Genomic DNA, 23,582 nt, shown 5'->3' on the forward strand with positions numbered 1-23,582 from the left:
TTAAGGAGGGCACGTACTGCATGGAGCACTGGGTGTTATACGAAAACAATGGATCGTGGACCACCACAACAAAAACCAATGATGTATTGTATGGTGACTAACATAACATAGTAAAATTTAAAAAATAAATAAATAAAATAAAATGATGGCTGGCTATAACCAAAATGTTGTGGTAGTTTTTAGCAGGGTAAAATGTGTGACTTCTTCTTCCCTTTACTAGTATGTTCTAAATTTCCTACATTCAGTATGTATTTTGAAATAAAAAATAAAAGCTAGAAATATTTTTTAAATGCCTGATTGTTAACTCTTAGATTCTGAGGTGTTTGTTTTTGTTTTTTTTTTTAATTTGGGAGAGAGAGAGTGAGTGCATGTGTATGCGAGTTGGGGGGGGCAGAGGGAGAGGGAGAGGATCTTAAGCAGGCTCCCCGCCTGGCTTGGAGCACAACACAGGGCTCCATCTCACGACCCTGAGATCATGACCTGAGCCAAAATCAAGAGTTGGTCGCTTAACCAACTGAGCCACACAAGCGCTCCAGGTTCTCAGGTTCTAAAACAAGTGATGAGGAATGTGCATCTAAATTCACATCAAGCAAAGAGCCTACACTCAACTACATACACACACATACAGCTATAGCTAGTGTTTTTAAGTCACTTACTGGAATCAGACCCAAAAGAACAGAGTCAACAGCAGGCAAGATGTTCTATGAAATCCTTTTAGTCCCACTACTTTATGACTTATGGGTGTATTTATACTATAATGCCAGATTACACTAAGCCTAGACCATAAAAACTGAGAATCTCACAAAAGATTTCTCAAAAATTTAATAATGGTAATAGATTGTCTTTTCTTTTTTTTTTTTTAAAGATTTTATTTGACAGAGAGAAACAGAGCGAGAGAAGGAACACAATCAGGAAGAGTGGGAGAGGGAGAAGCAGGCTTCCCGCCGAGCTGGGAGCCCGATGTGGGGCCTGGGATCATGATCTGCGCCGAAGGCAGACGCTTAACGACTGAGCCACCCAGGTGCCCAATAGATTGTCTTTTCTAACCGCCTTTTTAAAAAAGATGAATTGATATTATGGTTTCACAAAGAACAAGAATATTCTTGCTCAGGGGTGCCTGGGTGGTTCAGTCGGTTAAGCGTCTGCCTTCAGCTCAGGTCATGATCCTGGAATCCCAGGATTGAACCCCACATGGGGCTCCCTACTCAGTGGGAAGTCTGCTTCTCCCTCTCCCTCTGCCGCTCCCCTTCACTTGTTCTCTCTCTCTCAAATAAATAAAATATTTAAAAAATATATATATATATTCTTGCTCAAAAGTCACAAGAGCGCAAAAGAATTACGACAATTTCTAATGCTTACTTATAAATAAAGTGTAAAACTGAATATCATTAACTTGTCAAAATTAAGGGAAAAGAAAAGCCAATTTAAAACAGAACATGGGACGCCTGGGTGGCTCAGATGGTTGAGCATCCAACTCTTGGTTTCGGCTCACGTCATGAACTCATGGGTTGTGAGACTGAGCCTCGTGTTGGGCTCTGCACTCAGTGGGGAATCTGCTTGAGGATTCTCTCCCTCTGCCACCCCCCCCAACTCATGCGCACACACATGAGCTCTCTCTCTAATAAATAAATCTTAAAAAATAATTAAATAGCCCCTCATCAGGCTCCCTGCTCAGTGGGAAGCCTACTTCTCCCTCTCCCACTCCCCCTGCTTGTGTTCCCTTGCTCGTTGTGTCTCTTTCTGTCAAAAAAAAAAAAAAAAACTTAAAAAATAATAATAATTTAATAAACAGAACATGTGAGAAAAGCTTATAATAAAAGTGTTTAAGACTGCAACAATTTAAACAATTTTAAAATTAAGTAATTGAACCAATATCTTCCATACAGCTATATCAATCAGCTATAAATTAAAGTTGGATGATAAGCTCCTAGAAAATGAAAAGTCATTAATGAATCTGTTTTAAAAGCAATATAATCCATTTTACTGAGATTACAATAGAACATTCAAATAGAGCTAATCTCATGGAGATAAAACTAAGAAAGATGTACTACACTCTGCTCCGAAGTGTTAGCCTAACTTCATAAAATGGCTTTATAAATAAACTTCTATTGAAAATATTAACCTGCTAAAAAATGTGTATCTTTGAAATTATCAATCTGTCTTTAAACGTGAAGCGTTTTTATAATACTAGAGCTTAAGAAATAAACCAAAAAAAGAAATTAAGAAGCAATGGTGCTTCACATTAAACATTTAGGCTCTGGTCAAATTATCCATATTTTCTCCTAGTGGTCACTGGTAGAAAAGAAAATAAAAGGTGAAAAGAATACAGACAAAGAGAGATATTCGTGATATCAACTCTTGTCAACTAACCCCTAGGGATTACATATGCAAAAGCAATGTCAGATTTTAACTACACTGTTCTTAACTAGAAAGACATATAAAAATCTTCCACAGAATTTACTCAAAGAATATATGCTTTTGTTCCTTCCCAGATCTGCATTGCGAGCTCGAGGCGATGGAATCTACCAATAGGGATTTTCAGAAAGCTACCTATATTATGCTGAGCGAAATAAGTCAAACAGAGAAAGACATGTATCATATGACCTCACTGATATGAGGAATTCTTAATCTCAGGAAACAAACTGAGGGTTGCTGGAGTGGGGGGTGGGGTGGGAGGGATGGGGTAACTGGGTGATGGACACTGGGGAGGGTATGTGCTCTGGTAAGCGCTGTGAATTGTGCAAGACTGGTGAATCTCAGATCTGTACCTCTGAAACAAATAATGCAATATATGTTAAGAAAGAAAAAAAGAAGAAGAAGAATGTAGCAGGAGGGGAAGAATGAAGGGGGGGAAATCGGAGCGGGAGAAGAACCATGAGAGACGATGGACTCTGAAAAACAAACTGAGGGTTCTAGAGGGGAGAGGGGTGGGAGGATGGGTTAGCCTGGTGATGGGTATTGAGGAGGGCACGTTCTGCATGGAGCACTGGGTGTTATGCACAAACAATGAATCATGGAACACTATATCTAAAACTAATGATGTAATGTATGGGGATTAACATAACAATAAAAAAATTAAAAAAAAAAAAAAGAAAGCTACCTATATGCTTAAGAGCCATTTGATTTCCTTTTCCCTAAACTGTAAGCTCATAACCTTTGCCCATTTTTCTACTGGGTTATTGATTTGTAGGTGCTCTTCACATACTAGAAATTAATCCTTTATAACATGAGCTACAAATACATTGCTGGTACATATTATCTATCAAATTAAAAGGAAAAAATTACAAATTGCAAAAAGACGACAACAACAAAAAAGATGACGATCTGGTCAGGAAAAGCAACATTCTATTACAAATTGAGAAAACTGAATTCTAATCTCAGATCTGTCACAGACAAGCAAGTCATTTACTCTCTGTAAGTCAGATTCCTTTTAAACAAAACAGGGAAAATAGCTGCCTAGTATTCAGTATGTATAATTATGTTAAAAATAAAGTAGGGGCGTTTGAGTGGCTCAGTCGGTTAAGCGTCCAACTCTTGGGTTTCAGCTCAGGTCATGATCTCAGGGTCTTGAGATCAAGTCCCATGTTGGGTTCCATGCTCAGTGCAGAGCCTGCTTGAGATTCTCTCTCTCCCTCTGCCCCTCCTCCTGCTTGCATGTGCTCTCTCTAAAATAAACTCTTTAAACAGTAAATAAATAAATAAAGTAAAAGTATGGAAAAATAAGTATATAGACTTTAAAAATTCAGTTTCTGTTTTAAAACAAAATAGAAAGTAAGTACAGAGTCAAAATATACACATACAAAAAGGCCCTCAATAAATATTTATTGAATTTAATTTTTTTTTTTTTAAGTAGGCTCCATGCTCAGTGTGGAGCCCAATGTGGGACTTGAAATGAAGACCCTGAGACCAAGACCTGAGCTAAGATCAAGAGTCGGATGCTCAACCGACTGAACCACTCTGAATTTAATGTCTAATTTGAAACTTAAAAACACTAGTATCTAGGGAATAAATTACTTTGCTATTTAAAATAAGTCAAAATAAGCAGCAATTAAGTGGTAAAAAAACTAATTAAGGGATGAAATTACTCTGAAAACAGATCATTTGAAAATAAAAACAAAGGAGAATTTTCTTTCGTGGTCCTACTACTTTTTTTTTTTTTTCATTTGACAGAGAGAGAGACAGCGGGGAGTGGGAGAGAGAGAAAAGCAGGCTCCCCGCTGAGCAGGGAGCCCGATGTGGGGCTTGAACCCAGAACCCGGGGATCATGACCTGAGCCGAAGGCAGACGCTTAACCGACTGAGCCACCCAGGCGCCCCACGTGGTCCTACTACTTTATCACATCTTGATAATGATGCCTTATAAAAAGCATGTTGTGGCGCGCCACCTAGTGGTTATGTGGTGATTTTGCCATAGTTCCACTAAATAGAATGTTACAAAAATTTTAGACAAGAGAAAAATGGGGGAGGTGAGAGGAGCAGGGAGTGGAATCCCCATTACTATCTCTCTTTATAAAAGCTCTTATCTGTTTAAAAAGCTTCTCTGAACTATTATTTAATGACTTTAAAAATATTTTTGTGCATTTTTTAAGTGGGTAGGGCATTTCTATAAATATATCATTTGGCTATTATTACCTTCTAAGAAAGATATGTAAAAATATATAGCCAGTAAAGAATAATATGATCTGGGTCTTACATACAGAGTGGTTTTTAAAAATCTGTGTACAAAATAGCAAATACTTATAAAGGTTCTCAGAAGGGTACCAGGAGTCCATTACCAAAAGGTACTTACGACAAGTTCTTAAATAGCAGAATAACTCTGGTGTAGCATATTATATACTCATCTGCTGGATGGTTAAAAATATTTTTCAGGGGCGCCTGGGTGGCTCAGTCGTTAAGCGTCTGCCTTCAGCTCAGGTCATGATCCCAGGGTTCCGGGATCGAGCCCCGCATCGGGCTCCCTGCTCGGCGGGAAGCCTGCTTCTCCCTCTCCCACTCCCCCTGCTTGTGTTCCCTCTCTCGCTATCTCTCTGTCAAATAAATAAAATCTTTAAAAAAAAAAAATATTTTTCATATCCAGAGACCAAAGAGTCCAGGTTATTACTCCTAACTAAAAATGCTAATTATATTTTAGAAAGTGGATTTATCAATATTTTTAAATAGGTATTACCTTTGACCAAGAAATTCTACTTCTTGGGATTTATCCAAGAAAAACCTCACATTAGTACAAAAAGACACATGTACACTATTGATGAGACTTCAAACTGGTAGGATGCCATTCGGTAGAATCTACTAAAATAAAAACGTGCATACTCTTTCACATGGAAATTTCACCGTGAAGGATTCTTCTTGAAAAATACACAGGCATATAAAAGAATACTTGCTGCAGCACTTTTCTGACAGTAAAAAATTAGAAATAATGGAAGTGCCTATGAATAATGCAAGTGGGGAAATAAACGTTTCCATATTATGGAACAACAGTCATTTGAAAAGATTCAACTAGGGGCGCCTGGGTGGTTCAGTCGGTTAAGCGGCTGCCTTCAGCTCAGGTTATGATCCTGGGGTCCTGGGATAGAGCCCCACATCGGGCTCCCTGCTCAGCGGGGAGCCTTCCTTCTCCCTCTCCTACTCCACCCCCCCGCTTATGCTTTCTCTCACTCTCTCTATCAAATAAATAAATAAATAATCTTAAAAAGAAAAAAAGAAAGAAAAGATTCAACTAGATATGCACTGTGACATACTGCAAAGGAAAGAAAGACATGGACACGCTAAGTATCGCATATTGTTCAGTGCGACCAGAGACAATAGAGGGAGTCAAAAATATATATAAGCTAAAGTGGTATCTGACGGTTTGTTTTTATAGTACTCATGTACTATCTTCTTAATTTTAGAAAATTAAACATTCTTCCGCGACTTTAGAGTAGGCGCTTTAATGATTCCATAAAGACTCAACAATTTGTTACAGCTTTGCTTAGCCAAAAGATGGAAAAGGGCCTTTTTTAAATTTAAAGTAACCAATCACTAAAACAGGAAAGATTAGGAATGTGTCTAGTTCTACCTGCTTCTAATGTGTCTGGTTCGTCTGGTCTTTGGGCAATTTGTAAGTAATACAACAGAGAGCCATACAGGTGCGTCCTCACTCGCTGGAACCCGCCACCTAGGGAGACATAGAGTAGAAGTCTCTTTTCAAATTAAAGTTAAAACAAATACAAAAGGTGTAATTTATAAGAAATTGAGATGAAAAGACCTGTCTTCAAAATGAAGTCCAAGAGCTTCTTCAATATAATGTGAAGCGAAGAATCTCCAATAGAAGCAAAACCCACCACAGGGTTGTCTGCTGGAGGAGTGGGCGTGAAAGAACTCTCAAGCATAAAAGCGTAATGGGTCTCTCCGGGTCCCAAGACTAGTGGTTGCTTCTGTTCCGTGCGAACGGCCTGGCTTAGGTGAGCAGTCAGGGTGAACACGGCACCTGCCACCACCGGCATTAACTCCTGCGCTGCTTCATCATCCAGGATCTTAAAGCAGAAAGACAAATCGGAGTGAAGACTGCGCTTTCAGCTACAGTCATTATGGGTTTTATATGCATTTAGCTTTCCAACTACCATAAGAATGTAAGAATGGAATGGCACCGTTCAAAGCAAATAAAAGCTAATATACAGAAAGAAATTGAAACATGATGCTGGTAACACGTGTTCTTAACCAAAAGGGATTCCTATCAAAATTCCTTAGGGAGGATTTTAATGTAAATTCACATAAATGGTCTCACCACCAGTGTCCCATCCAGTATGTCCAGGGTGGGATCTATCCCTGTGTATTTTTAAAAAGCTCCCTAGATAATTCCGATGCATACTCTGGTTGAGAGCCACTACTGTACAGAAGCCTTTCTCAAGGAAAGTCTTCAACACCGCCAGTGCCCAGCTCTATTTATTCCTACTATAAAAGGGGTGGGGGGGGAAGGATGGTGGCAAACTGTGTTTAAATGGTATACAAAATCTGTTCAGCAATATAGGAAGTTATTAGGAAGTAAGGAAGTTCAGGAAGCCATTTAGGAAGTACGTCACCTTATCATGCACATCTTGTAAAATATCACGAATAATCAGTTGTCGATCCTCTGCCTGAATGAGGTCCTGGGGACAAGCTGTCAGTATAATTTCTACCAGCTGTCTCCATGACTCTAACACATGCCGTTTTGCATGAAGACACTGCAGCAATTTGTTTCTTCCTACCACATACTGAAGTATAGTGCTGATTTCCTAAAGCCACAGAAATTGAATCACAAGGTAAACACATGGGCAAATAATATCTTTTATTAATACAGTCCCATTTTCTTTTAAAGTTTATTTATTGGGGTGTCTGGGTGGCTCCGTTGGTTAACAACGTCTGACTTCAGCTCAGTTCATGATCTTGGGGTCCTGTGATCAGGCCCCAAATCCAGCTCCCCGCTCAGAGGGGAGTCTGCTTTCCCTTCTCCCTCTCCCTCTGCCCCTCCCCCTACTCGTGCACGAGGGCACTCTCTCTCTCTCAAATAAATAAATAAAATCTTTTAAAAATAAATAAAAGTTTATTTATCTTTTTTAGTAATCTCTACACCCAATGTGGGGCTCGAACTCACCACCCTGAGATCAAGAGTCGCACGCTCCTCCAGCTGAGCCAGCCTGGAGCCCCAACAGAGTCCTATTTTTAACTCTGTCTGTTCATCTGAATACATTTTTATTTATTTTTTATTTTTTTTTGAAGATTTTATTTATTTATTTGACAGAGAGAGACACAGTGAGAGAGGGAACACAAGCAGGGGGAGTGGGAGAGGGAGAAGCAGGCTTCCCGCTGAGCAGGCAGCCCGATGCGGGGCTCGATCCCAGGACACTGGGATTGTGACCTGAGCCGAAGGCAGACGCTTAACAACTGAGCCACCCAGGCGCCCCTGAATACATTTTTAGTACACTTTGGAAACCTTCCACATGCATGCCAATAAGCAGAGGTGATAGGGGTAGAAATGAGCTTTTTAACCCCATTTTCTCTTTGTATTGTCTACTTACGCTTACTCTCAAACACTAGTTGCCTAAAACTCAAGGTCAAGGGCACGTTTCCCTGACACATCTTTTATTTCTTTGCCTCTGGCTTTGGCCTAGCCAGCTGTGTCTCCATGTATGTGGTTCTTCCTGCCTGACCTCTTACCATTACTCCCCACCTGTGATGACAAATGACTCTCTCTTCCCTCACTGACAGAGAGCAAGGGAAGTCTAATACACAATATGGACAGGTTGCAAATCCTTAACTAGCATAGCAGAAAAAGATTTTATTTCTTCTGGCATCCCGACATTAACTTCAGTTTAGTTTATAAAAATTTTAAAGTCAAAATGAAAGATTCCATTAACGTTTAATTTTAAGCAGTTTACTAATTAATCAGCTACAAATCAATTTACTGTTTTGTTTTCTAACTGGCAGTTAAGTAGTTTAAAAAGGTTAAAACTAATATACACTCAATGGGGCTTACCTCCATTAGTAATGGTCGCTGGCCTATGGCTGCCATACCCTGAAGGGCATTTACTTCAGCTACAAGAACCCTATGAAGAAGCTATATAATTGAGAAAAGAGAGAAAAATCAGACCACTGCAGACACTGACAGAACAATACCTCTAGCAATTACTATAAACTGCCCTAGAGGGAAAAGTTTTGGATACCTTTACATATAATCTTCAAGTGGCACTGTCCTGCTTCTAGACACAAACTTTAGGTATCCCTCACATTACTAAGTGGTACCAAAGAGCCTCGGTAGCAGGTCAGTTGGTGCAAATGCCCTTGGGTATCTTCTTCCTACTAGTGAGGCCATTACCATTTACCTGGTAGAGAGTTAAATAGCTAAAACCGTTCCATAGCTGGGCAGCATGACTGCTCTCAGGAAGGTGATGGGGAAACTTTTAAAGAGGTAAAGTTAGTGTGGCCTATTCAGTTTCATTTCCCAGCTGTTTGAAAAATGAAAACACAGCCCAATAAACCAATATCCTTATCAGAAAACAACAAGTGTATGGTTCTGTTTTTGTCCGATGACTCAAAGTCAGAAGCCCTTGATACGGCACGCACTTCAAAACAATCCTCACCTTGACATTGCAGACTGTCTGTCCCCGTAAGTTCTTGTGTTCACAGTTAGCAATAACTTGTTCGATCTGGGCCCGATCAAAGAAATCTAACTGCAAAGGCTCAGGGATCTCCTGACTGAAGTCAATCGAGTCAAGAATACTTAGAATTTTTCGACGTACTAGAAATAAATAAAAAGTAGTTCAGTTGTACTTGGGATAGTGAGGAGAAAAGCAAACCATTGTACTCAGCTCACGCCCAAAGGCGGTGCGATGGTCAAGCAAGTCCAGCAACAGGAGACTGTGTCGAAATCTAAATTTGACTTTATTCCTAATATATCCATTTACAAAAATATTTTTTCCATTCATTCATCCTAATTACAAAAAAATTATTTCTGAATGGCAAATAATCCTTTCTATAGCTTTTCTATACCAGTTCAGAATTTGCAGACACAGGAGTAATAATTACCTCTTGAAATTTTAAGCAATTTAATATATACCTATAAAGTCATTACAGATTCAAAGGTCTTTACCTTTTGTAGCAGTGTCAAAGTGAAGGAACCCAGAGACAGACCTATTCTCATCTTCCATTCCTCCCTCACCATCTGTTAGAGCATCAATAATAACAGATCAGGAAAAGAACATACTTGTAACATTTATTTGGAAATAACAAACATAAGGTATTTCTTTTTCTAGGTCATTGTTGCTAGGTCAAAGAGCCCTCCACAAATGGATAATTGAAATGCAAAGATGATGAGGACTTACCAACAACATTCATCTAATTCTTTCCGTCCCTAGGAGATCCACTTCACAATTGTAAAGAGGATAATCAGAACTCCCAAAGAGGCAGGACCCAATCATGCCAATGAGATGATTAGAAAAGCTTATGTTTAATTTGCATGTATAATACACATTAAAATATCATGGGTCATGCTGGTTCAGTGTGACAAACTCCACTGAATATTTGTGGATATGAATATAGCAGAATGTGGATGCTTCAAACAATAATAAAATGACAATTATGGGATGATTTAAAAATTTTGTGTTTTAAGGAAAAAACTTCTAAAGACAGAAAGAACTTGTTTGGCCTACAATCACATGCTAAGCACAAGACTGTTGTGCTTGCATTCACACAGACCAGTCAGCAGCACAATAAAACAAATGCCAACACGCACACACTGACCTGAGTACGGTTTCACAGGCATGTCATCCAGTAAGAGGTGTAGGAGCCTCTGGGTATGGGACCGTTGACGATTCAGAGAAGTTACCCTTAGTTCTATTGAGGCAGTCTTCATTAGCCATGACATCTGGTTCAGCATAGACATTTCATACTCTGCAAGTTACATACAGAAATTTAGTTTCATAGAGTAATAACACAGAATCATAACAGACCTAAATTCCATAACTCATCAGATATTTTCCCATGTCACACTGTCAATAACTTATAAAACCTGGCATCATAATAATTTATCACTCTAAGAAAATTAAAAAAGCAAAAACAGATGCTAAGAGAGAAAAAATAAACAAGTATATGTCTATAAAAAATAAGCCAAAGCAAATGAAGAACAAAAGAGAATCAAGTTTCCATTACCAGAATAATTTTACACAGATCTAAGTCTGTCCTATTTTGACATTATATGGAACTTCATACTTAAAAAAAAATTCTCAAATATATAACTTGTAAAAAATAAAAACCCTAACATACAGTTTGACTTTTATTTCCTAAAACAAATACACAATGCATGATTTTACGATATCTCTGAAGATAATCAAGGACACCCGATTTAACATACAACTAGGGTTGGTTTTTACACCACAGCAGCCACTCCAGAGCTACAGCCATGGCCTGCGCTACCCTACGGCTGTGGGCCTCACCGCGGGCCACAAGGTGACCAAGAACACGAAAAAGCTGAGGCACAGCCACCACGGGCGCCTCACCAAGCACACCAAGTTCATGCGGGACATGATCTGAGAGGTGTGGGGCTTCACCCCACAAGAGCAGTGCACTGTGGAGCTGCTTAACGCCTCCAAGGGCAAGGGGCTCTCAAGTTCATCAAGAAAACGGTGCGGAAACGCACCAACACCAAGAAGATGAGAGGAACTTCACGATGTCCTGGCAGCCACGAGGAAAGCGGCCGTTGAGAAGGACCGAGCCCCTCCCCACTCTGTGCAAACTAAAACCTTTCCAGAAACAAAAACAAAAATGAAACCTATAATTAGGATTGGGAACCACTTACAGAAGCTTTTGAATCCAATATCCTTAATGGGCCTGATCTGAAGTCCTAAATTTTAACAGTATAAACATAAAATACACCAAATACTCCTACTCCTACTGCCACCAGCTCTACTCCCAATAAGCAAAACCAGATGGATTTTTAAAAGACAGATACAGTAATAGATAAGACATTAACTTTCCCTCCTGATTAGGTAGAAAGGAGGGTTTCTTAAAAAGCTTGTTATATAAACAAAATCTTAGGACTAAAAATAAGACATGCTTATTATGAAAATGAAGTGAAAAATTTTTTGCCATTAGATAATTCCCAAGGGCTTCTCACACCCTCACTCTAAAAAGTAGATTAGTAGCTGATAATTACTAGTAATCCAAATTTATTATGAAATCTGTGGGCTTACATTTCCCAAAACATAAAGATGATACAAAATAATCTTCAAAAAAACTCCACAGACTACAACTGTCTGGATATAATATGAATTCAGAAAATTGTTACAAAATGATCAAAAAGAAAATTATATAAAGTAGAATCCTATAAAACATAGCCTGGGACTGTGGTGGTCAGGTCAATAAACTCAGCTATAGTTTCCACTGTACTTAGTTTTCCATTTCTCATGTCAAGACCTGAATTGGTTTCAACATATACATAAGAAACAAAAGTAAAATAAGAGATTTTAATTATTAAACACCTTCACTCAAAAAATCTAAATTTCCAGAATCATATAAATATTTTCTTATCTCTTCAACAGAATTTAAAATCTTTATTTGGTAGTATAAGGATCAAATTCTATCCTTGACAAGCTATTTTTAAATAATTTTATGCCAACAGCTAGAACAGTGAGGCTTCTCAAGAATAAATTACAAAAGCAACCCAAAGTAAGAAGCAAAGTAACAAAATGAAAGCAGAATTCCACAAGTACTGTAACTGCTACCCCCCAATGTTGTATAAATAAAATCACTCAACATGGACTTTACAAATTAGTTACAATAGTGCGGGAAAATAATGTCCTACCTTTGTTAGAAAAAGGTAAATGTTGCAACTGAGAAAATAAGAAATCCTGGCTGGTTCTCAAGTACCTCATAGTAGGACCGGATGTGTCAGAGCATGCACACAACTGATAGATCACCTAAAGAGTTCAAATGAGATAAGAAAATCCCCAAATCATTTTCTCTGTGTTAAAAATTTTAAGATAAAAGGTGACCCAAGGTTTACTAAATGGAAACTAAGACCCATCAATAACTCAAGCAAAATGGATAAACACACATATAAAACAGATGCTCAGTTACAAGCAGTTGTTGGTACCCCAACTCAAGAAAACATATTGGAATATAATTGAGAGTGCTGATGACATCACTATAGAACTAATCTTTAAGTCAGCTTAAGTATATTAATACATACAGTCTAGTATTTTAACTATTATTAATAGCAAATTACTCGAAGTAACTTCTAAAAATTGTACTGAGTAGCAGCGCATCTGCTTTCCGGTCAGACTCTCCGCCGTCGCCCTCTCCCCAGCTTCCTGTCTTAAATCTGGCTCCTTTCACTTACTTCATCTGCCTAACTCCTTTCCATGATCCTCCATGATTAAGCTTATCAACTACTTCTACCTAAATACGTCAAACTCTAGAGTACTGCTAAAATGCCCGTCAAGGGCACCTGGGTGGCTCAGCTGGTTAAGCAACTGCCTTGGGCTCAGATCACGATCCTGGAGTCCCAGGATCGAGTCCCACATCAGGATCCCTGCTCAGCGGGGAGTCTGCTTCTCCCTTTGACCCTCCCCACTCTCACTCTCTTTCTCATTCTCTCTCTCAAATAAATAATTTTGTAAATAAATAAATAAAATGCATGTCAAGTTTGTTCTCCCATTAAGGAAGAATTCATTTTGATTCTGAGGAAGACCTAGCTTACAGGCTTTCCTTACAGGACTTACAGTGAAGGGCTGTTTGGACAGCCAGAGGACAGGAGAAAACTGTAACAGATTACAAAAAGAAAAATAAAGAAAAAGCTCCAGGTCACTAGAAGCCAACGATGCCTTTCTTATTCTGAAAATGTGAATCAAGGGTGCTGCTGAAATTCAGAAACAAGTCGCATCTTATAAAGCCTAGTTTTTCACACACAAAATGAGTAAGACGGGGAATAATCACAAGCGAACACAGGCAAAACAGAAGCTCTCAGTACAGTTTCAACTTTGCACTAATTTGACTTTCCACCACCTTACATTTAGCTCTAGCGCTGGTCACATGGTTCTTAAATCACGCTCTCACCCACAGTCCTACATTCTCAGCTAAGTCTCACAACAGCCCGCTGCACACATTAAACTCAGAGAAGTTTCATGCCCCACCCAAGCTGATTTAGCTAGTTAAGGGGCAGAGATGAGAATCAGAGGTCTTCTGACCTAAATCCACTACTATCTTCACCAAAAAGAGACAACTTGAAATAGCACCACTGGACACGTTCTACACTACCAGCTCAAAATCCATCTCAAAAATCTAATTTCCCTCATTTTTCAAAGGAGCAACATACAGGATCTGTAGATCTATAGGAACTTGGGGTTTGTGCTCCGTGGATTTTTATCTATAAATGAAAGACCAGCCAAACTACCAAATGAACTCATTTTAACTCAAGTCTTACTGTTATACTTCCGTACCTGTGATATATTCAAGCACCTAGTTAAATTTCTTCTACTAAGTGCTATCAAATACAGCCTTCTGTGTACCTGGTAACATAGTTCAGCGAGTTGAGGAGATTCTCTCACTGCCACCGGGCCTGTTCTCCCTTCAGTTCCCTTCTCCAAGATGTTTAAAATGGCATGAAGGCACGTCCGAGGGCAACCTAACACTCCTACGGGAGACCAAAAAGAAGTTCAGCTTTTCAAATTTCTGCATTAAAAACTTTAAAATCCCTTTAGAAATATCAAATTACATAAATATATGCTCCACTGTAAACACACTTTCAAATACTGACACAGAAAATTAATAAATGCTAATTTTCCAAAGCTTAATTTGTCGACTTGATCTAAGTTCTAAAGACTTACTTACCATATAACCTCTCACTTCCAGTGAATTATCCCATGAGCCCAGAATTCAACGAATGACCATTTAGCTACATAAAACCGAAAAGAAATCAATGTCTATGTGTCTTCTGGTTATACCTGGATCTTGCAGGTTTGTGGTACTGACAGGTTTCTTCAGTTCAAAGCCCAAGAGATAGAGAGCAAGGTTGGGTGGGTTGCGTTCCAGAGAGGTGATGAGAAGATTCAAGATGTGGATTCTTGTTTCATGACGGATTCCAGCTAGCTTCTTTTCAAGATCTGATCCTTAATGTGGAAATCCACAAACAAAATTACAAAACAATAAACAAATCAAGATAAGTCAAGTTTAAATACATAAAGCTTGTATTGCAAACCTCCACATTCTCTTAAAGTTCACTTCATCAGCCATTAGAGTGCAGATTTAAGAGGTTTCCAGAAAGCCTTATGTGTTTGTGCCAGCAAATTCTCAAACTTCTCTTGTATCACCAAGAGACAGTTAACAGTTTTCTTTATATTATTTATAAAGAGTAAAAAATGTCCACGTTAGTAGAAGACATACCCTCTTCTAGACGTACAAATTCTTCTGTATCTTCACTATCCAAACACTCCACAAATCCAGCCATCAGCTTCTGACTTACACTCTGGGGTCATATAAAGATTTTTTAAAAGACAAATTATAAGCTTCTTAAATATTAAAGAAACTATGATAAATATGCTATGTATTATAAACATTTGTCTACAAAGAAAAAAGGCAAATCTCTAAAGTACTTAGGTTTCAGTTTTGCTTTTAATTAATAGGAAACTCAGTTCCTTAAATTGCCATAAGTTAGCTCTCTGTAGAAATAATAAAAGTAACAAAAATTTTTTAAGTTACTGGTTTCAAAACTTGCTTCCCTAATTTTCTTTCCCAAAGGATCAAACCGGTTTTAAAAAAAAATAACATTAAATTGCCATCTCATGATCTCTTCATTGTATACCCAATGCTATGAGATCTTAACTAAAATATAAAATAAAATTCTCATCTTCTCTCTTTAGAAATGTATTGCTTATCACCAGTTTTACGTATCTGGGCTGGGCTGAGAGATTAGACACTGCCCCATCTCCTCGGGGAACCTAGCAGGATATTAAAATTGGTAATAATAATTCATACTCAAATGTATATGAGTGAGCTGAGAACCCTCACTTTCCACATCCCCTATCATGTAGCTTTTGTGGGGTTTTTTTGTTACAATTAATTAATGGAACTTCAATATGTGGGTGATACACTGATTGCCAGCCCAACAAAGGAGGATTCGTGATGAAAATACAATCCTCTCTATCATGTAGTTTTATCCAAAAGCCAGATCAGACCGCGGTTCTCAACCTGGGTGGCACTGCCGCTCCAGACGGCACTTGGAAACATGTGGGGGCATTCTGAGTAGTCACAACTAGAGTTTACTACTGACGGACACTGGCAGGGCACCAGGATGCTAAGAGTCTTGCAATATGAGGAAGAGTGACACAGAATGAAGATCTGTCCCATCTAAAATGCCAGAAGAGTCTCTGTTTTATTTTTTAAAGATTTTATTTATTTGAGAGAGAGAGAGAGCATGAGCGGAGGGGAGGGACAGAGGGAGAAGGAGAAAGAGAATTTCAAGCAGACTCCCCACTGAGTGCGGAGCCTGACATGGGGCTTGATCTCTGGACTCTGAGATCATGACCTGAGCCAAAATCAAGAGTCAGACACCCAACTAACTGAGCCACCCTGTCACCCCAAGAGTCCCTCTTTTAAAACACTGTACACAACAAAATTCAACTAGCTAAAGCAGTGATTTCTAATATGAAGATACAAGGGGAAAATGCCTATAAAGAGCAGGGGAAAAAAGTAGCAGATTCCCCAATAGTAGCTATTCAGCATAGAACCGAGCTATTCAGAATAGAAAGAGATTATAAATTAGATTAATAGAAGAACATCTGAAAACTGTCTACAGTGCAGTATCAAATGAAGTGACACAAATGGAAGTCACCAGAAAGCCACAGCAGTAGACAACTCAACAGTGAGACACATTCAGAATTGCACAGGCTCACTCAGACTACGGTCAGAGTGACCGACAGAGTGAGACAAAGGATGCAGAACACAAGCAGAAGCCACACTTACAAACCTCATCACCCTAATGTACTCAGAGGGGCAAGAGTTTCCCTCCGCCTGCCAGGCACACACCACAGCGTCTGGAGCATCACTGTGGATGGTGTTCTCTTCAAAACAGATCACAGCCCAGGACATGGACGGGTCTTCACCACCATATATAAATATACTTACTCTCACAGAATTTTTTCATAAACATGAGTAAGATTCCTCCACAGACAGTGTGACTTCCATACGTACTCAGAAAGTACCAGAAGAAATAACAACACCAAAATCAGTTACCTGGTCATGTGTGAAATCTCCAACCAATTTTATCTGAATATTGGAATTGCAAGAGATACAGCAGAGGATCTTGGCACTTTCAAAAGCCAATTCCGGATTAGTATTGCCATGATAGAGGTATCTTTAAAACAAAAAAACATTTGACGAACAATGTGACAAAACTTTTGGCTTTTCACTCCTCTCTACAAGGAACATTTAGAACCAGGCCATACAGCGCTCTTGGGTGAATGAGACAAAGGCTTCTGTTCTAACTAGATACAGTCTGTTATGGGTTGAATTGCATTCCTCCAAAATTCAGTCGTTGGTATCTGAACACGCAGTGCTCAATCAGGACACACAGTGACCTTATGTGGAAATAGGGTCTTTGCAGACACAGTCAGTCAAGTTAAGGTGAGGTCATTATAGACAGCCTGGTCCGATGACTGCTGTCCTTATTGAAAGGGGGGATTTGGAACAGACGCACACACACAGGGAGAACACCATGTGAAGCTGAAGGCGGCAATGCAGGCGACACCTCTACAAGTCACAGAACACCAAACACTGCCAAGCAAGCCACCGGAAGCTAGGGTATACACACTGGTAAGCTTCCTTCCTAGCCCCTAACCGCCAAACTTCCAGCTTCCCTGAAGGAGACAAACTATATATATTTTTTTTATTAGTTTCAGAGGTAGAATTTAGTGATTCATCAGTTGCATAGAACACCCAGTGCGCATTCCATCACGTGCCCTCCTTACTGCCCATCGCCCGGTCACCCCTTCTCCCCACCCACCACCCCTCTCTAGTAACCCTCAGTTTGTTTCCTAGAGTTCAGCATCTCTTGTGGTTTGCCTCCCTCTTAATTTTCATCTTATTTTATTTTTCCTTCCCTTCCCCTAAGGTTATGTGTTTTGTTTCTTAAATTCCACATGAGTGAAATCATAAGATATTTGTCTTTCTCTGACTGACTTATTTCGCTTAGAATAATACCCTCTAGTTCCATCCACAGCGTTGCAAATGGCAAGATTTCATTCTTTTTGATGGCTGAGTAATATTCCATGGCACGTGTGCGTGCGTGTGTGTGTATATACATACACACACATCTTCTTTATAAATTCATCTGTCAATGGACTTCTGGGCTCCTTCCTTTGTTTGGCTATTGTGGACACTGCTCCTATAAACATTGGGGTATATGTGCCCCTTCGAATCACTGTGTTTGTATCCTTTGGATAAATACCTACTAGTTCAATTACTGGGTCATAGGGTAGCTCTATTTTTTAACTTTTTGAGGAACCTCCATACTGTTTTCCAGAGTGGCTGCACCAGTTTATATTCCCACCAACAGTGTAAGAGGGTTCCACTCCAGAAGACAAACAATATTAAGATAATATCATTTTATACTTAGAAATGTTTAGGATATGGAATCCATCAGAAGGAAAAAAAGAAATTGTAAACATCAGAGTAATTAAAATCAAAAGGGCTAAAGAAGACAAGAACAAAATGAGCCCCCTACCCCCCAAGTAATGAATAAGGGATCTGACCAGATTTGGAAATCAAAGGTAGAATGCCCACGTGTTTTCGTCATTTTTCTACCTACTTACCTGGCAATATTCACCACATTATCAGCCTTCTTAGTTCTGGGATTGATTCCCTGTAACAGCTGTTCTAAAGGAGAGACTATTAGAGCCAGCTGACTCTCTCTTAGAAGATCCATAAAGAGATTTTCCTTCTGCAGAGTCAGATTGAGAAGTGCAAGGCAATGCTGCACTGCTTTCTCCAAGTGTCTCTTCCCTACAAAAGACATAAACTGAAGTTAGAAAGTTCTACATGAATCTTAGAAATGCATAGTTCTTAGAAAAACAAGCTAAAGGACAAGTTCTAGACTCAAAAGGCCCTCAAGTGTTCACTTGCAGCAGCAACTGCATAAAACTACTCACCCATGCCAATTCACAGTAATTATCGTACCTTAAGATTACCTGTATGCAATGGCTTCTCAGTCACTTTCCCTTATCTCTTCATTGATTATTTAGAGAAATGGTTCCCAGATTTGGGGGGGGGGGGTGATTTAGGCCCCAGAGGACACTTGCCAAGGCCTAGAGATACTTTTGGTTGTCACAACTGGAAAAGCACTACAGGCATCTAGTGGGTAGAGGCCTACAACGCACAGGACGGTCCACACAACAAAGAATTATACGGCCCAAGATGTCAATGGCACCAAGACTGAGAAACTGATTTAGAGTAATACATACTCATTGCAGAAAAATCTGCAAATAAAGAAACTGAGAATTTGAACAAGGATCATCTATAATCCCACCATTCAAATTTAAAATACATGGACTCTGGAGCCAAACTGCCTAGCTTCAAATCACAGAGCTACAACTTACTGTGGAAATACATGAAACCGCTTTGTTGCATCAATTTCCTTATTTGCAAACTGGAAATAATAATATCTAATAACAGGGATTTTGTACAGATTAAATGTGTTGGGGCGCCTGGGTGGCTCAGTCGTTAAGCGTCTGCCTTCAGCTCAGGTCATGATCCCAGGGTCCTGGGATCAAGCCCCGCATCGGGCTCCCTGCTCCGCGGGAAGCCTGCTTCTCCCTCTCCCACTCCCCCTGCTTGTGTTCCCTCTCTCGCTGTCTCTCTCTCTGTCAAATAAATAAATAAAATCTTTAAAAAAAATAAAAATAAATAAATGTGTTAAATGTGCTTTTAAAAGCATCAAATGCATACTAAGCACTCAATAAATCATGATAATTAGCAGTAGTCATGATATTAAATAAAACCTATTGAACTCTATGTACCAGGCACTAATTAAGTTCCTTTACAAAAACTATATGGACAAGAAAACAAAAAGTACATTAGATTTAAATTTAGACATGTTTAAGACATTAAAGTGAAAGAAAGATAATCATAATTACCTATAAAAAAACATGCAATGAGACACAGTTATAGTGAGAGTCTCTGTACTTTACTCTTTGACTTTAAATATGCTTTTACTGCATGACTCACTGAAAACACCACTGTACATATGGAGAATCTCACAGTGAAAAAGAACTTCAGAAATCATCTATTTTAACCCTCCATTTACAAAAAAATGAAAATATGAGAACTGTTTTCATGACATTAAGACATTCAGGCACATACCAGGGAAAGGGGCATAGGTATCCAGCTGCTTAACGCCTTCTTCCAGTAAACTAAGGGCAAGCTCCAACATTGGTGACTCATTCAGAAGATGATACATCAGACTAAATCCTGGTGGCTTGTAGGCTATGATTTCTTCTCCTAAATAGAACACAACACAATCCAAAAGACAGTCAGTATTTTTGTCACACCCTTGATTTATATGTAATGTATGAGACTTGTAAATTAAATGGCATCTAAATGGGCAAGTTTCAATTCAAAGACAAGGACACAAAGGGTAGACAGCTGTAATTCCCAAAAGGGCTGTTTTGCTCATAGCAGTCAGTTACCTATAACATGTTAACTCAAAGAATCTGTAAGGCAGTGTTGTCTTTCATTTGGCGAAAGTTTACTTTATTTTCTCTTGCTCAGAACAATTAAAATAACTAAAATAATGTAACAAAAAAGATTACACTCTAACTTAATTCATAAATTTAGAAATAATTTGTATCTTAGAGTTTATAAATTATAAATAGCTTTATAAATAGCTGACAGCTTATTTGAAAGTGACAGAATTAAATTACCTTGTAATTCCACAAACTGGTCTACAAAATCTTCAAGTTGAGGCTCATAATCTCTGAGCAATTTATAAAACACCTCCAAAACAACCTCAGCAACTTCCCACTACAGAAAGAAACAAATGTTACAGTAACAATAAAACAGTCCAAGGTGACAGCCTTGCTAGACTTTTCATTCCTCCCACTTTTCTCCAGAACATGAAGACACTTCGCCAAAGTGTCAAATATTTCATATTTTCTCTAAAAATCCTGGCTGTAAAGGGTCTGAGAAATCATCTAATCACCCTTATTTCACAGAGAAAGCAAGTGAAGCTGAGAGCATGAGTAACTTCCCCAAAACCATAAAGCTTGGTAGCAAAGGTACTGGAAATCAAGCCCTGGACTTCTATTCCCAGACCAGTATTCTACCTTATGGCTCTAGCCAAAGAAGTGAAGATCACTGCTGGGCTTGCATCTAATGACCCCATTAACACCCTTCTGTTAAAAAACGTTTTTAAAAACTATGTACAAGGAAAAATATTTATGCCAAGGGAAAAATATATACAACAGTATAGACAGTAAAATTAAAACTTTATTTTTAAAAAAATCCATTATATAGAATTTATGAAGGCTGAGGTTGGTAACTGTAGTTAGGGTGGTTTTTTTTAATTATTATTTTAAAATCATTTCCACTGCACATAATTTTATCAAGACTGAGTTTGGGAACTGGGACTATACAGTGATTTTTTTTTAATTACTACTTTTTTTTTAAAGATTTTATTTATTTATTTGACAGAGAGAGACACAGCGAGAGAGGGAACACAAGCAGGGGGAGGAGTGGGAGAGGGAGAAGCAGGCTTCCCGCCAAGCATGGAGCCTGATGCGGGGCTCGATCCCAGGACCCTGGGATCACGACCTGAGCCGAAGGCAGACGCTTAACGACTGAGCCACCCAGGTGCCCCTAAATTATTATTTTAAAATTATCCACTTATCTGTATTTTCCAAAAATTTCAAGATCATTTATTTAAATAAAAAAGGCTTATCACCACATAATAATGGATTTTAGGATTGGTAAATATATACACTGGCTCTAATAGTCTATGTTATCTCAATCTAAAGCACTGTTTTTGTGAGAAGCTAGTGCTCTAAAATATAGTAACAGAAGTTAAACCTGAAGAAGACTTTCAAGTGCAAAAAATTCATGAAGTTGAGGGAAAAAAGCCTGAGGGTAAGTATGCTGGGGTAGTAGCTAGGGAAAACAGCAGCACTGGAAGTGTCCATATGCATGAATGAAAAACAATAACGTGGAAAGAACATGGCTGACTGAAGCTCTAAACACTTAGGTCATAATGACCTTTTTAGGAAAAGGCAAATAAGCTACCTAAGACAAGTACAAAAACGTTATCAGAACATCTTGTTAAAGAGATTGCCATTCTTAGTGTCCATTATTTGGTCACCGACGTAATTTTAGGACTTAAATGTACACCCCCACAGTGTTTATTTTTACTATGTGAGAAGCAAAAATCATAAAACAACTGACAAAAAATGAATTTCAGTTACTTGGGACTAAATATGAGAAACAAACTGTCCAATGAAAGGGGAATGAATACATGAACCACGCTAAAAACAAGTAAGGATCATGCAGTCATTAAAGAGACTGTTTTCAAAGAATCTTTGATGGCATGAAGAAGTGCTCATGATACCATATTTAGTGGCCAAAAAGAGATGCAAACTAAACTAATTATCTCAATTAAAGTATGTATGTATAGGAAAAAGACTAAGTTATCCTTCCTTTGGCAACAGGATTATGGATAATATCACTACTTCTTATATTTTTCTATATTTTCCTAATTGTCCCAAATTAGCACAAAAATTATTTTTATAATCACTAATACAACAACAAATAAACCCAACAGGTTCAAAAACAGCAAATTATAAAAATAAAGCAGAAATGTCCCTACAGGACACATCCAAGCATATTCTGTGAGACAATAAACAGTATTATAGACTAAGTGAATTACGTCAGAACCTGGAAGGGTCTCTTACATAGCTTAGAGGTTATGAGCTTGAATCTGGAATCAGAGTCCTAGGTTCAAATCCTGGTCCTGGACCTTAGGCAAGTTCCTTAACCTTGCTAAGCCTCCATCTGTAAAATGGGAATATTAATAGTACCTGCCTCACGGTAATATTGGAATTACATAAGATGATATATATGGTAAGTTCAGTTCTGAGTGTGTTGCAACCAGAGCAAATATGTATGTAAATGTCAGCGCTCCCTCAGGCTCCATTCGTGGCAAACATACCTGACGGATCATAATACACCTTCCCACTAAGCCGAGACTCCACAACCCAAAAGAGCTACTAAATCAATAGAAATTGGTGTGCAAGTTTAAAACTTATTTCAATCCCTAAACAAAATCATCCCCAAAAAGGACAATGTGTTTCCAACTGACAAAGGTATGACATTTTTGGTTCAATTTTGGTCCAAATTTGTTCAATTAACGATCTGAATGACTATGAATTCATATCAATTAAACTACTGATCATTAAAAAGTCCGTGCTTTGGTTTTAATGCCGAGATTTTTTTTTTTAATGCATATAAACTTAATCAGATCATGGACACCTCAGTATTAAGACTATGAATTTTACTGATTGGCAAAAGCTAAAATGAATTTATAGCATCTTATATCTTTCATAAAGGAAAAAGCAGCAATAAATGAATAAGGACAAAAACGGTTTTCTCTGAACATTACCTTTTCAGCTGCTCTCCGGTAAGCTCTTGTGCGGAATCGGAGAAACACAGAATCTCTAAGGAACTGCAAATAAGGGTCAAAGCCAGGGGGCCGCAGGCCAGCACCCAAATTAGAAGGAAATGAGCTCTCCACCAAAGTACTAATAAGCTGGCAAAAAGCCCGAGTCAGTGGGTATTCTTCACACCGGGATTCTATTTCATTTAGTTCAACCTACCAAAGAAAAATAAAGACATTTAGTAATATAAAACAATCAGCTATAAAGTACAAAACATCTTGCAGACATTGACTCATTAATACTGAACGTATCATCACCACACCAAAAGAAACCTAATATACATCACCATTTTTCATTTAGAGGAAAAGACACAAAAGTAGTATATAAATCTAGATCAATCAGATGGAAGAATTTCAAATTCCCACATATTGTTCCCAAC

General features: G+C 38.5%; 1 protein-coding gene and 1 pseudogene across 3 annotated transcripts in view; one reads left to right on the forward strand and one right to left on the reverse strand.

Annotated features, from left to right (window-relative positions):
• Positions 1-23,582, reverse strand: part of NUP205 (nucleoporin 205) — a 79,791-nt gene that overhangs the window by 25,193 nt on the left and 31,016 nt on the right. For all 3 annotated transcript variants that reach the window (XR_004298995.1, XM_032401509.1, XM_032401510.1), the window contains exons 15-30: positions 23,149-23,358; positions 20,423-20,522; positions 19,863-20,000; positions 18,317-18,506; positions 16,740-16,860; positions 14,892-14,973; positions 14,453-14,617; positions 14,018-14,142; positions 12,313-12,427; positions 10,254-10,403; positions 9,604-9,675; positions 9,095-9,252; positions 8,491-8,571; positions 7,058-7,249; positions 6,244-6,511; positions 6,055-6,153 (exon numbers count right to left, since the gene is read on the reverse strand). Coding sequence is in view for 2 of the 3 variants with exons in the window: in XM_032401509.1 (XP_032257400.1) it covers positions 6,055-6,153; positions 6,244-6,511; positions 7,058-7,249; positions 8,491-8,571; positions 9,095-9,252; positions 9,604-9,675; positions 10,254-10,403; positions 12,313-12,427; positions 14,018-14,142; positions 14,453-14,617; positions 14,892-14,973; positions 16,740-16,860; positions 18,317-18,506; positions 19,863-20,000; positions 20,423-20,522; positions 23,149-23,358 (2,266 nt within the window). In the remaining variant the exon portion in view is untranslated. The remainder of the gene's footprint in view (positions 1-6,054; positions 6,154-6,243; positions 6,512-7,057; positions 7,250-8,490; positions 8,572-9,094; positions 9,253-9,603; positions 9,676-10,253; positions 10,404-12,312; positions 12,428-14,017; positions 14,143-14,452; positions 14,618-14,891; positions 14,974-16,739; positions 16,861-18,316; positions 18,507-19,862; positions 20,001-20,422; positions 20,523-23,148; positions 23,359-23,582) is intronic.
• Positions 10,809-11,493, forward strand: LOC116630476 (annotated as a pseudogene).

This window comes from Phoca vitulina, unplaced genomic scaffold (genome assembly GCF_004348235.1).
Source record: "Phoca vitulina isolate PV1807 unplaced genomic scaffold, GSC_HSeal_1.0 scaffold4, whole genome shotgun sequence".
NCBI classification, from domain to species: Eukaryota; Metazoa; Chordata; class Mammalia; order Carnivora; family Phocidae; genus Phoca; species Phoca vitulina.